Here is a 13,924-nt window from a genome sequence, read left to right on the forward strand (position 1 = left end):
ATTTTTAGCACATAAAATATTTCAGTTTTCTTTCATCTTGGCCTGTTCTGGGTGAGACATGATCAAACACTCTCCTCCACCCCCTGAAAACACTCTGGAAAGGAGATAGATAGTCAAGTGTGTAGCTGGATACTCACCTTTCTTGTTAGCTTGTTCAGAATCTGCCATTTCCCCACAGAGGACCAGAAGGAAAGAGAGAGCATGTCAGAAAGAAAAAAAAGAACAGAAAAAGAAACACATTTTTGAGGTGAAAGGCAGAAAAAAAGAGAAAGACAACATAGCACTGAGACAGTAGAGACAAAGCCAGTGACAGCGTCACCTGGGTTTCAGGCTGTGTTCTGAGGGAAGACTGGAGTTCACTGGACACCTATCAGACTGGGCTGCTCTCGGACGCCTTGAGGAGAACGCCAGTAATGGTGGACTCATTCACCGAAAAAGACTACTCGCCCTGCACTCACTCTTTGGACTGCACGGCCCACAGGAGAACAGAGACATCTAAGAGAGGTTGACCAAGACACATGTGGCCATCCAGGTGTTGTTAAACTGCAGCTCATCACAGCCCTTGCCAGTGGAGCCATTCCTCATCTATGGCCTAAATTAGACAACATCCTGACAGTCAAGTAACACACAGTGCTTGAATCATGCAGCACCACCTACCCATGGTCACTGCAGGTAGGGAGAGAGAAAGGATCACAGAATGTGGGGCATGTGACATTTCTTCCATTCCTAACATTTTCATTCCCTTGCCATCCCTCTGCATGATTATGAATGGCAGATTTAAAATTCCTATTGGCAGAAATGGATTTAAAAAAAAAAAACACTAATATTCCTAGCTGTGTGAAAATGAGGTAGCTTGAATATAAAGTCAACAAAAATTGCCCCCATGCCTGTAAATATTTAAAGAAGGAAAACTGCACACTGTGCCTGGAGCATAAGCTGTAGATTGTCTCTGAGTGAATGGTGAGCCCCAGAACATGTCCTAGAATTTCTCTATTTTCAACGAATGTTTTTTTTTCTGCCGGGTTTCAAGGGATTTCCTAGCAGACAGACCAAGGGGGAAAGAGTTTGCTCCAAAGACAAACAAGACTGGAAGCCATGGAACACTGCCTTGCGCCAAAAACAAGAAGAAAGGGGTGTTTAATTCTCATGCTGAATTTTCACTTCTTGGTGAAGGAAAGCACAGGTATTAGCATAATACCACTAGAGGATTATGGGAGGACCACCTAGCTCCTGATGGGGGTCCCGCAGGGCACCCCAAAACACTGAGGAGCTCTCTTGGCCTCTGGCAGGACTGGGGCTGTGCAGCCGTGTATTGAGTGGGAGGTGCAGCCAGGGGGTCACCATGCCTTGGGGGGTCAGGGGACAGAAGGGGGAATGAGGTGCGAGGGCCATTCCAACTCATACCTTGTAGAGGAAATACCTTGTCATAAAAGTGGTTTTCCCAGGGAGGGGCTCATCCATTACACTTTGGGTGTGTTGCTGATCCCTGTGATTTCCCCAAATGTGGGGATCTCAACTGCATAATTTGTGTTAATAGGAAACTGCACTTGTTATTTCCCTGGTTTTTCTAGATTCCTTTTCATCTCTCTTTCTCCTCATCAGGACTTATTGCAAAGGCAGCAAGTCTTGGTGATGTCTTATATTGTGTTCTTCCTCTTTTTCTCCCCTATGGTAAAGGAACAGGGCAAAAGGCGTCACCATTGTCAGGAGCCAGGGGGCTGCTTTGACTCCTTTCATCCTCTTTCTTTGTTGCTGGAGAGAGAAAGAGGAGGAAGGCCATCTGAGACCCATTGAATTTCCAAAGGCAGTGCAGGTGAGGGGATTGTTTTTCCCCAATATGGTATGGGGAACTGTGTTTTGCAAGACGATGTCTTCTATGGACAATTTTCGCAAGACAGAGATTTTTTTCCCAATTGGAACACATATACCTCTGCATCGCAACTCTTCCCATTCTGCTGGATCTCCTGTACTTTGTGATGTTTTCAGAGGCTTGAGAGATGAGGGAAGTGCATCTTCCACAAGTCTAGCAGCATATGCCTAAATCTGAACTGAATTCACATTGTCTAGGGGGCCACAACACCTGGCCAGTGCTTGGATGCATTGTTACAAGTTATGTAGCTACCTGTTACTGTTATATACACTGATTTGTTTTTTACAGGAACCAAAGTTACATTTCAAAAGCAGTACAATAAGTAGGAGTAAAATCACTGGTGTAATGAAATAACATTTTCTTAAAGTTACTTTTAAAAGGAAATTTTTTTGTAAATAGTGGAAAAATAATGAGTAGTCTAACAAGTAACACGATCTGTAAGATTCCCAACAAGTAACTATGGGTCACTCTTGAAATACTGTAATGAGCAATGAGAAAGAACTTCTGCTGAAAAGCAACTTTCCAAGCCCTACGCAGGACCACAACCATGTAGTTGGGAATGCCAGTGAAGGGAATGTTGGATGATGGAGAAAACAAACTCCATTCCTGGGGGCTGAATGACTTCATTCCATCAACTTCCAGCCAGATTCCACCAATGTCCTTGCCAGTGTAGCAGGCATCTGGCATCATTGGATCTGCTTGCTTTGGGGGTTTCTTTCTTCAGACACACCTCCTTTATCTGCTATATTGGTTCATTCCCAGGTCATTGCCTTGCTTTAGGGAACAGCCACACATCGCTCCACCTAGCTCTCTGCATACCAAGGAGATCACATCATCACTACCATCAACGGACCCAATTATTCTTTGTTCCCCCCCCTTCCATTCCTCTTCTGTTCATGTACTGAATCTGCAAACGTTATCAAATGACTGAAACGAACTGGGCGGAGTAGGGGTTTGTTACAGGACAAGAGCCGCAAGGACCATCCCGGGTATATGTGTGTGTGAGAGACACCTCTGGAAAATGAACCACCACAAGCCAGAACTGTTCCCCTCCTCCCAGCACTAAAGGTCCCATTGAAAATCTCCTCTCATTAAAGTTGCAATTGCTGGGAACACCCTAGAGCAGTGGTCCCCAACCTGGGGCCTCCAGATGTTTTTGTACTACAACTCCCAGAAGCCTTCACCACTACCTCTGCTGGCCAGGATTTCTGGGAGTTGAAGTCCAAGAACATCTGGAGGCCCAGGGTTGGGGACCACTGCCCTAGAGCACAGACAGCAGGCACCCTCCTAGGGTAATGAGGTCAGCCTGAGTGAGGAGGGATGGGGTCATTTAAACTGGTTTTGCTGAGTAGAGAGATGAAAAGTGATCAGCATCCACACTCAGGTGATCCAGGTCCCTGTATTTGCAATTTGGAAAATGTTGAACCATTAGAGACTAATTAAAAGGGCATGTCCAGACTGGTCCTTTTGGTGTGGGTTAGTGTGGTCTAAATAGGGTTGGTTGAGGTCTTGGGGAGGGGGAGCGATATGCTACTTGGTATGATCCTCACATCCAAATAACATATAGACCTCAAGCAACACGATTTCCAGTATCCCAAAGTGGCAAGTTTGTGTAAAGCCAGAATCCAGGAGTAAAGAAATGGGTTCAAGTATGGCTAGGAATGGCAGAAGTGGAAAAAGAGAGAGAGGCAAGCTACATACAAGGGGAGAAAAAGCCGCTGGGACAGCTGGGCAAAAGCAGAGAGACACACACACACACCCTTCGCACTCCCCTTTGGCTACACTGAGTTTAGAGATGGGGAGGGAGGGAGGGGGAGGCAGAGAGAAAGGGGCAGGACACACAGGGAAGGGGTGCACATGTGATCTCCCACCTTGCCCCGATGGAGACAAAATAAAGGGACCCCCTTTTGCACCTTGCATTGTATGCACACACACATATATACAGTATACAGAGAGAGAGAGAGAGAGAGAGAGAGAGAGAGAGAGAAGAGTTGGGGATTGTCTAGCTCAAAGCAGATTAAAAAGGCAAGGGGCGTGGGCGTACCCGAACAAGAGCCCTCAGCAACAGGATCTGTGTCCATATAAAAACAAAACAGACTCTTAACACTCTACTGCAGATCAAGCCACACTTGCTTTTTTTGCCTGTCTTTTGCGTGCAACAGAAACATTCCCCATGGGGGAAAAAGGGGAGGAAAGGGGAGGGAAAACCCCATGGTGTCTTTCTTTGCTTTCTTAAGTGTTCAGTTTGCTGATATCTCAAAGCAGCTCATTTATTAAGCCAATTCATGATACTGGAAATTCAAACTGGAAGGAGCCTTGATGGCTTTGGCAGTTACAGGATTCAACACGCACTGGGAATGGACTAAACTAGAGCACACCAACCTGTACCAAAAAAAGCAGATGCTTCTGCCAGGGGCTCAAAAAGGTGCAGACAAGGGCACTCTGGGGGCATGTTGGTCCACTCATCATGGGGACCCTGGGGGGCGGGGGAGAAGCAGATCAATCTGCCCCAGCAACACATCAGACAAGGAGACAAATGCCTGTCTGGACATGCATGAAATTAATTCACATATTTACGTGCCGTCCTGTTTCACCCTCAGAATATGTGAACTAAGAACTACAAACAATTGTTCTAATGCCTACACAATCATGACCCAGTAAGTTGAATGCTATTCATCTCCTTGCAGCCTCATGGACTGCTTTCTCTATGGTATCATGGCTCATCTAGCCCAGTGTTATGTGCTTTGACCATCAGCAGTTCCTCTGCACCTTTGGAAGAGATCTTTCCCATCACCTGCTACCTGATTTGTTTAAACTAGAGATACCATGGAGCTGGCAAATGCACAGACTATACCTGAGTCAAGACTGCTGCCTTCTCTGCAGTGAAGACAGGAAGACGTATCAACTGCTTGATAAATCAACTACACAGTCGCCATACATCACTCATGTCAGATGGTTCCTTCCATCAAAGCAAAGCAAAGGCCACTACTTATAAACTGCCCCACAGCACTTAAAACACTCTCTGGGCAGTTTATAATTTAATTACAGTGGTGCCTCAAATAGCGACGTTATCGGTGCAGCAAAAATCGCTGCAAAGCGATTTCATCACTATGCGATTTTAAAAAGCCCATCGGAATGCATTGAAACCCCTTCAATGCATTCCTATGGCTTCAGACTCACCTTAAAGAAAAATTCCTCCATACGGTGGCCATTTTCGCTGCTCGGTAAACACAGCGGGCGGCCATTTTTTTTACCCGGCGGCCATTTTGGAACCACCGATCAGCTGTTGGAAAATCATCGCTATGCGATATTCGGTAACCGAAACAGGGTACCGATCGTCGCAAAGCGATTTTTCCCCATTTAAAACATTGCAATGTGATCGCAAAAAGTTCGTCAGTATGCGATTTCGTCGTTAAACGGGGTGCCCGTTAAGCGAGGCACCACTGTACACAGGCTACACATTGGGCCCTCCACCTGCCCAGTGAGCTGAGTACTCAGTTTACCAACCTTGGAAGGATGGAAACTGAGTCAACATTGAATTGGCTACGTGAGCCTGTTGGGATTGAACTCAGGTCGTGAGCAGAGTCTTCAATGCAGTACTGCAGTTTAACCACTGCACCACGAGGAACGCTGGTCTAATTGCTAACCAATCTCTCAAGACAACCTCGCTCAAGCCATTTTAAGGGAACAAATTTAGAATCTAGAAGTTAATTTTTATAAAACATAAAAACAGAGCAGTAGTTCATTGGAAGGTGCCTTAATCCAGGTCAAACTTTGTATTTTCTTCTTGAACAATGCAGAAGATTTCCAGTGTCTACAGAAAAAGCCTTTCATATAATCACCTTTCAGGACCTGAGAATTTCTGAGCACAAAAAAGCGCCTGCTCCACCACTGAGCTATTGTCCCCCACCTAACAAATGATCAGTGTCCATCAAACTGAATGGAACATCTATTTTTCCTTTAAAAATTCCTTTCATCATTTGCTCTTCTGGTCTTTGATCATGCTGCAAACCATCTTTCTCCCTCGGCATGCAACCTCAGCATTATTCCCTATTCTTCATTATCCTTTGATCCACAGAGGAAATCTGTCACCAAAAACCAACCATTTTTAAAACCCAGAACTTATCTCCAACAGTTCTTTTCTTTCTATCCCTACTGCTTTGGCTTTAGTAGCTTTCCTCATTATTTCTCTTCTCTATTGTTAGATTTCCCACCACTTTATTTCATCTACTTTTACTTTGAATCTGCAGATAGACACCGTCTATATTACAACCGCATACACCACAGCATATTTCATCTGACTGACAAATTGTATGACCATCTTAGCCAGAAAGCCACCCTCCCTATTACAGGAGGATTTTGCACAATCTAATAGAATTACCAAAAATAATGGTTACATTTTTTTACTGTATTTGGTCTACTGGAAAGCAAAATCTTGAATCCCAAATTTTATTTTTCTTAACCTAAAATATGATACAGTGGTGCCTCGCTTAACGACGATAATCAGTTCCAGGGAAATCGCCATTAAGCGAAAACATCATAAAACGAAATTAAAAACCCCATTGAAACGCATTGAAACCCGTTCAATGCGTTCCAATGGGTAAAAATTCATCGTCCAGCGAAGATCTTCCATACGGTGGCCATTTTCGCTGCCTGTATAGTGAGGAATCCGTCCCTAAACACAGCGGAGAGCCATTTTAAGCACCCGGTGGCCATTTTGAAACTGCCGATCAGCTGTTAAAAAACCATCGTTTTGCGAAGAATTGGTTTCCGAAGCAGGGAACCGGTCATCGCAAAGCAAAAAAAATCCTATTTAGACCATCGTTTTGCGATCGCAATTGCGATCGCAAAAATCGTCATACAGCGATTTCGTCGTAATGTGGGGCAATCGTTAAGCGAGGCACCACTGTATTCTGGTTTTAATGAGTTCTGAAGAAGGCTGCAAAGCCAGAGGTTGGGAGTTAAATTCCCCACTGTGCCTCCTGGGAGAAGAGCTAACCTGTGTGGCTTTGGGCAAGCTGCGTAGTCCCAGGGCACCCCCAAAATAAATAGTAAACCACAGCTGAGTATTCTCTACCTGGAAAACCCTGAAAAGGTTCACCATAAGTAAGAATTGGCTTGATGGTAGATGATTATTGTTAAGAATATCTTGAAAACCCTATTAGGGTTGCTATTCTATTAATTCTGACTTGATGGCATATAGCAAGAAGAAGAATACCTAGCTTTCAGTCCCAAATTCTGGGGGGAAAAGTCACGTTTTTGAATTTGGTGGAAAACATCAGTTTCAAAAAGTTTCAAAAAGTACAGTATCTGAAAACATCTTACACACAATTTATGAATAATGTCCATATTGGTCTATTTATCTGTAACTACAAATGAGGGGGAAATTAGGAGAGTGGATTCAAACCCAAATTACACAGAATTCTCTTAGTGATTGAAGGATATAGAATAAAGGTTCTCTACCTCTGCAAGATATTGGCAGAAATATTTAAAATGCTTTCTAGTGTATCTGTGAATTCTAACAGTCTCTGATGCCATGAGTATTTTAAATAAGTTCAGTGTCCCCCATTAAAAAATAAGCCATAATTTAAATACAAAACAGAACACCCTACAGCGTCAGGTTCAATACTGGTCTAAAACTAATGTGTTTCTTAGAGTCAAACCAGCACATTCCTTACAATTAACTTGTTTCTCCTCCCACAATAGGATTTCCTTAGTTACATGTTTCCACACTCAAACTTGCAAATTAACTCCCTGTTTACCATTCAAAGAACCAATCCCAAAACAAAACATGCTAGGTAGTGAGGGAAAATGATATGCTCCAATTTTGCAAAAATATGATGAAAAATGTCTAGTTTCGCTTTATGCTCAAAGCATTTGAAGAGAAATGAAAACACAGAACCAAAAATTATAGTTTGGTGTCAGCCTAACATGTGCATAAAGGGGAGTCCAGTTTTCCCTCAGGGAAATATTGTCCTAAGTGTCTACAAGCCAAAGAGCAGCTGTGCCATAAGGACTGTGCCATAAAACAACACTTCATCATATAGACAATTCTATTTACCTTCTCCGTCACGTGGGTAAGAACGGCTCTCAGAAACCAAGTCCTCACTACTGTCCATGGGCAGGAATTCCTCTGTGGTGCGTGTCTCAGAGATAGAGGTGGTGAGGAGGTCATTGGTAGACACCCGCTCCGATCGCAGCAGTTCCTCTAGAAGCACATCACAAACACACACACACACAAAAGGGAACAGTTTATGAAACTCAATAGGCGACCCTGGCCGAGTCTCTTAGCCTGACTTGCATCATAGGGTTGACATGAAGATAAAATGGGATAAAAGGCGAGCTATAATAACACCCTGAGCTCACTGGAGGAGAGGTAAAAACATAAATGGAAATGAGATATACAAAATAGGGATATGAAATATAATATGTGTAGATGCATATGGATATACTATGATGTATTATGGGAATAAGGCTCAAGTTTTCCTGTAGTCAGAAATTATATAATAGATAAGCTGGTATGGGAAATACCTCCCCGCTTATATGTTTTGTTGGTCTTATGTGTTTTTGATTGTCTTGTAGGTTTTTGTTTGTTTTGTAGGCATGTATGTCTTAAAAATAATAATAAAAACAAAACAAAACACATAAATGGAAATAAATAAAATTCCTTTATCCCAAGGAATGAATGCATAAATGAATGAATGAATGGCAACGAACTCCAGATTCAATCTTATCGGCAACAAAGCACGTACGGACACAACTGTTTATCCAAACCATTTTATTTAAAGACTTAGCAAAGAGATGCTTTTTCTGCTCAAGGGCCAGCTGACTATTGCAACGTCCAGGAAGGGCTTTGGAGGAATGAGAGCATCTCATAGAGTTAGGTATTTTGCAACAGAAAGGAGCTTTTTAATGTAAATCCAAGAGATGACACACTTAAAAATCTCCCGTGGTTGGGGTTTGGTGGGCTGAAAACAGGACCGAGTCAAAACAGATGTGAGGTCAAATTTATCAAAGAATTAAGATAGGTCCCCTGCCGTGGCAAGGCTGGCAATCAATTAGCCATGGCTGGTTTAAAAACAATAGTGAGTTTTAGGGCGGGCAGGTGGAAAAGAAGCAGCCAAAAGGGGAGAGATCTGGACTCTTTGGGAGAAACTGAGAACAGCTGGTGCCATCTAACGTTCAAGAAATTGGAGGTACATACCAATGTCTCCTCGAAGCTCCTGTGCAAGTTGAGGATTCTTGTAGAGCAACGCCAGACTTTGGTTCATCCGTTCTTCAATTACATGTAGGTGGGTATATACCTGGCAGGGGGAAAGAGGGCAGCTGGGGTTATTTCTCTCCAATGAATGGAGCAGGTGGATTTAGAGGGATATATTACATGCCTCCAACCCACCATGGAGGACAACAATGCCTTCCAACAAAATTCAAAGTGTCTGGAAGTACATTTCCATTTTTTTTATCTCTCACTATATCATACTTTATGTTGTTGTTTTGACTTGTATACCACCCTATAGTGCTAGAGTAGTCTCTGGATAGTTTACAACATAATTATGCAACCCCCCCCCCGATCTGGGTACTCATTTTACCTCAGAAAAATAGAAGGCTGAGTCAATCTTGAGTTGGCTACCTGAACTGACAGGATAGAACTCAGGTTGTGAGCAGAGGTTTGACTGCAGTACTGCAATTTAACCACTCCACCACTGGGAAGGTTTAGAAAATCATGAAGGGCAAAATGTGATTTAAATGTCAATAACACTTCCTCAAGGCTTCCAGGAGTGCAATTCTCCATTTTGAACTTTTCTCTTTTTCCAGGGGTGGCACTCTGAGGTCAGAAAAATGGGTAGTGGAAGCTGCTTGTGCGTCACAGCTAGATCACTGCATAGCATAGGCATCCTTCAGACTCGAGAGACTATGGTATCATGCTCTGCATGGAGGACTTGGAACAGCGTCTAATGTGGCTGAGAAGGCCAATTCGAGAGTGACAATCCGTTCCACACTGAGGACAAAGACAATCTGTACCCTGTCTAGCTCCCTGATTTTGCTGCTTTCGTGACTGCCTCTTTGCCTGGACAAGCGTCTCTTCAAATTGGGAGAGGCAGTGATGCACTGCCTGCCTCCAGGCTGAACGCTCAGATGTCAGGGTTTCCCATCTGTTGAAGTCCATTCCTAAGGCCTTCAGATCCCGCTTGCAGATATCTTTGTATCACACCTGTGGTCTCCCTCTGGGGTGATTTCCCTGCACTAATTCTCCATACAGGAGATCCTTTGGAATCCGACCATCAGCCATTCTTACAACATGCCCGAGCCAACGTAGACGGCGCTGTTTCAGTAAGGTATACATGCTAAAAATTCCAGCTCGTTCTAGGACTACTCTATTTGGAACTTTGTCCTGCCAGGTGATACCAAAAATATGTTGGAGGCAGCGCATATGAAATGTGTTCAGCTTTCTCTCCTGCCGTGCATGAAGGGTCCAGGACTCGCTGCAGTACAGGAGTGTGCTCAGGACACAGGCTCTATAGACCTGGATCTTGGTGTAGATCACTGCTCACTCCACCAAAAGCTACAAAAACTAATTTAGTATAACTATAAAAAGAAGAAGCCCATACCTGGAACTTCATCTGCTCTGCCTTCTCAGGATCAGCGGCAGCCACGTGTTGGTAATGGCGGAGGGTATGGCGCTGGTCCTTCTGTTCTGCCCGCACATATCTCTTCAGAGCGGCCAGGACGCGATCCGGCTGAGGCACAGGAAGAGAATGAAACAGTTTAGCTGAATGCCAGTGATTCCCTTCTTAATTGTTCTCTGCGGCATAACAACAAGCGCTGCCGAGCACAATTTCCCTTTTTCTTTCTTTCTTTTGTTGATCAATTGGGATTGGTTCAAGAAAATGGCTCCCAGCCTTGGGTCCTTAGATATTCTTAGACTACAACTCCCAGAACAGCTGGTGGTGAAGGCTTCTGGGAGCTTTAATCCAAGAGCATCTGTGGACCCAAAGTTGGGAGTCACGGATGTAAGGAATACAGGACGTGGGCTGGCTATCTCAGAGATGAAGGACAGTGAGTATGGAGCCATAGGTCAAGAGTTCAATCCCCCAATGGGCATCCCAGGAGAAGATCCAGCTTGGGGGGTCTTGGGCAAGCTACATAGTTCCACAACACCACCAAAAGAAAAGAAAGGTATATGAAAAGGGTAGCCCTAAGTGACAACTGACTTGACGGAACATTGCTGTTGTTGTTACTGTTGTTATATAGGATGTAGAATGCAGACCATGGAGGGAGTTTTCCCTTTGGCTAAGCTTGAAGCATGGGCCTTGTTACATTTAACTTTTGGTGCAAGACCTAGTTTTCTGCACCATCAACACAGGCTGGCAGCGCGCCTGCCAAGCTGTGCATATACTGGTATGCTAGCACAGCTCACAAACACACCAGCAAATACGGGAAGAAAATTTAAAGCTTGACTGAAACAGAGGAGAAGCTGACCCCAGCAAGGGTTTACCCCAGGGGTGGGCAAGTTTTAGGTTTGGGGGGGGCTTGTGCCCAGACAGGCCAGACTGGTTAGGGTCATGTCTATCCCCGCATCCTCCTGGCATCTTAAATTTTGAATTTCTCACCCAAACAGCACCTCATATACTCTAGGAAGCAATGATGGCAAATTCAGATGCCCATAAATTGCAAACTGGTTCAAATTCAGGAGGGGCCGTCCCTCAGAAGAAGCTGAAACAACCACTTCAGGAGTAGAAAACCACCATCCTAGGCAGGGCAACATGGCAAAATTGCTTCCTGCACCCACTAAAATGAACAAAAGGACTTTTTGAGTAAAAAGAAGTGGGTTTTGGTTTGTTTTTAAAAATGGGATGTTGGGAAGTACTGCACTTGGGCCCTGGGTTAAGAAGATGCGGTCCAGAGAATCCAACTTTTCCTGCCTTACAAATCCTATCCTTGCTGAATTTCCTATGAAATGCACAAGGCATAGAACACAATGACTGAAATCCAATAATAAATTGCAACTGGATTAGGACCACTGAGTCAACATAACTTAGGGAAGAGCTGATTCACCAAATCCCCACTGACCCTGTGGGCACTACTCTAGTTGCCACTTACTACTGGATTTCAGCCAATGTCTGCTTTGGATTTGATCCATAATCGCTTGCCGAGTATTTGCCTTTCACTGTCCATGCACAAGACGCAGGACGACAGGGGCGAGCACTGTCCTCTTCTATATACCCGCCTGCTTTGGAGAGGGTTGTTCCAGGCAAATTATTCTACCCACCTCACTCTCTGTTGAGATGCAATTGCAGGGTTGCTTAACATCTTCCTACATTAACCTTTATTTCAGTCTCTTTTTCTCTCTTACACAACGGCCACTTATTGTGCATTCACACTACTCAACAACACACTTGTTATTGTTTACTATTCATTGATCATCAGAGTACTAGATGCTGTCACTGAGACTTTGGAATAACCGAATCCCTTGTCCACAGACTTGTGTTCTGGATAAACAAGATGGGGTGTGTGGGTGGGGTGTGTGAAGATAGCAAGACAGCCAAAAAAAAGAAGAAAACAAAGAAAATTTATTTGTTTATTTCTTTGTTTACTTTATTTATATCTTGGTTCCCCCCCCCCAGCGAAGGGGCACAAAGCAATGCACAGCAACTAAAAAAAAATTATATAATTCATATCACAAAAATCAAGACATAAACATTACAATAAGATTAAACCGAAGCATCATTAGTTGAAACAAGTAAAAAATAATTTATCTCAAATGTTGATAAAAATATGCTGTTCCCCCTTCTCTAAAGGCATTTAGAAGTCAAAAGCCAACTTAGAAAGGACCATTTTCAGCTGGTGTGGGAGGACAGTAAGGAGAGGGGCCAAGCCGGCCTCCTGAGGCAGGACATTCTATAGGCTGGGAGAAGCCACTAAAATGCATAAATTGTGAGTATGATGTTTTCAGATACTGTACTTTTAGAAACTGTTTTTTTTTTTCCTGCCAAAAAAGTATTTTTTTTCTGGTGGAATTTTTTCTCTCCTACTCTCTGTGTTTGAATACAGGGAATAATAGCCATCCGCACAAGGAAATCTCACAGCCCAACTTTTTTCAAGCCATTTAAATTCTTTCTACATTTGAAATGCGTTAATAGCTTCTAAAATCTAATGACTTTTACAAATTCAAAAAATTGTGACGTTTTGCTTAATTTCCCCAGAATTTGGGACTGAGAGCTAGGTATTCTTCTCTTATGCACCCTTATGTAATTCTGACAAAAGTAAGAATTAACTTCTACCAACCATAATAGGGTTTTCAAGGTATTCTTAAAATAATCATGTTGCATCGTCAATCCTGACATGGAGACTCTTTTCAGGGTGTATCAAGTGGAGAATGCTCAGAAGTGGTTGACCATTCCCTTCTTCTGGGGGCATCCTGGGACTATGCCATTTGCCCAAGGCCACCCAGGCTGGTTCCACTTGCAAGAGGTCCACTGGGGAATCAAACACCTAACTTCTGATTCCACAGCCAGAGACCTAAACCACGGAGCTATCCTTGCTTCTGATCCTGAACTACTTCATGTATGATATTAGCATAAATGTATTCAAATGTCTGTCTGTCTATCTGTCTGTATGTGTGTGTGTACCTACCTACCTACCTACCTACCTACCTACCTACCTACCTACCTACCTACCTACCTACCTACCTACCTACCTACCTACCTACCTACCTACCTACCTACCTATAAAATGTATTTAGCTTTCATTACTCATTATAATGCATGAGGGGCAGGTGATCTATTATGCTACTGGTTGATCGATACTCAAAAATAACCTTTTACATTGTCAGTGGTGGCTTCTTATATTTTACTTCTAATTAGTTTTGAAGAAAATGTAAATTATTGTTTTAAAAAACAAAATGAACACCCTTCTCAAAAGAAAAAAAAGGCAAAGTTGTTGGAATAATGAGTCACTGATTGCTGCACTGGAATGTAACGTTATCAGTGAACACATGGCCCATTTACTCTTAAACAAAGGGAACACTGCAGATGATGTTACTTTCAAGGCATT

At 43.3% G+C, this 13,924-nt stretch overlaps 1 protein-coding gene and 1 non-coding gene across 6 annotated transcripts in view; one reads left to right on the plus strand and one right to left on the minus strand.

The window, feature by feature from the left end:
* Positions 1 to 13,924, minus strand: part of APLP1 (amyloid beta precursor like protein 1) — a 55,199-nt gene that overhangs the window by 20,672 nt on the left and 20,603 nt on the right. For 3 of the 5 annotated variants that reach the window (XM_072979904.2, XM_072979902.2, XM_078380239.1), the window contains exons 10-13: positions 10,480 to 10,608; positions 9,075 to 9,174; positions 7,932 to 8,078; positions 138 to 161 (exon numbers count right to left, since the gene is read on the minus strand). In XM_072979904.2, the coding sequence (XP_072836005.2) occupies positions 138 to 161; positions 7,932 to 8,078; positions 9,075 to 9,174; positions 10,480 to 10,608 (400 nt within the window). The remainder of the gene's footprint in view (positions 1 to 137; positions 162 to 7,931; positions 8,079 to 9,074; positions 9,175 to 10,479; positions 10,609 to 13,924) is intronic. The other 2 variants (XM_078380238.1, XM_072979903.2) reach the window with 1 other exon arrangement.
* On the plus strand, positions 1,397 to 1,560 carry LOC140702124 (U1 spliceosomal RNA). The gene has a single exon (XR_012081176.2). It is a non-coding gene; the product is annotated as a U1 spliceosomal RNA (small nuclear RNA).

The sequence above is a fragment of the Pogona vitticeps genome, chromosome 9, assembly GCF_051106095.1.
Source record: "Pogona vitticeps strain Pit_001003342236 chromosome 9, PviZW2.1, whole genome shotgun sequence".
In the NCBI taxonomy this organism is placed as follows: Eukaryota; Metazoa; Chordata; class Lepidosauria; order Squamata; family Agamidae; genus Pogona; species Pogona vitticeps.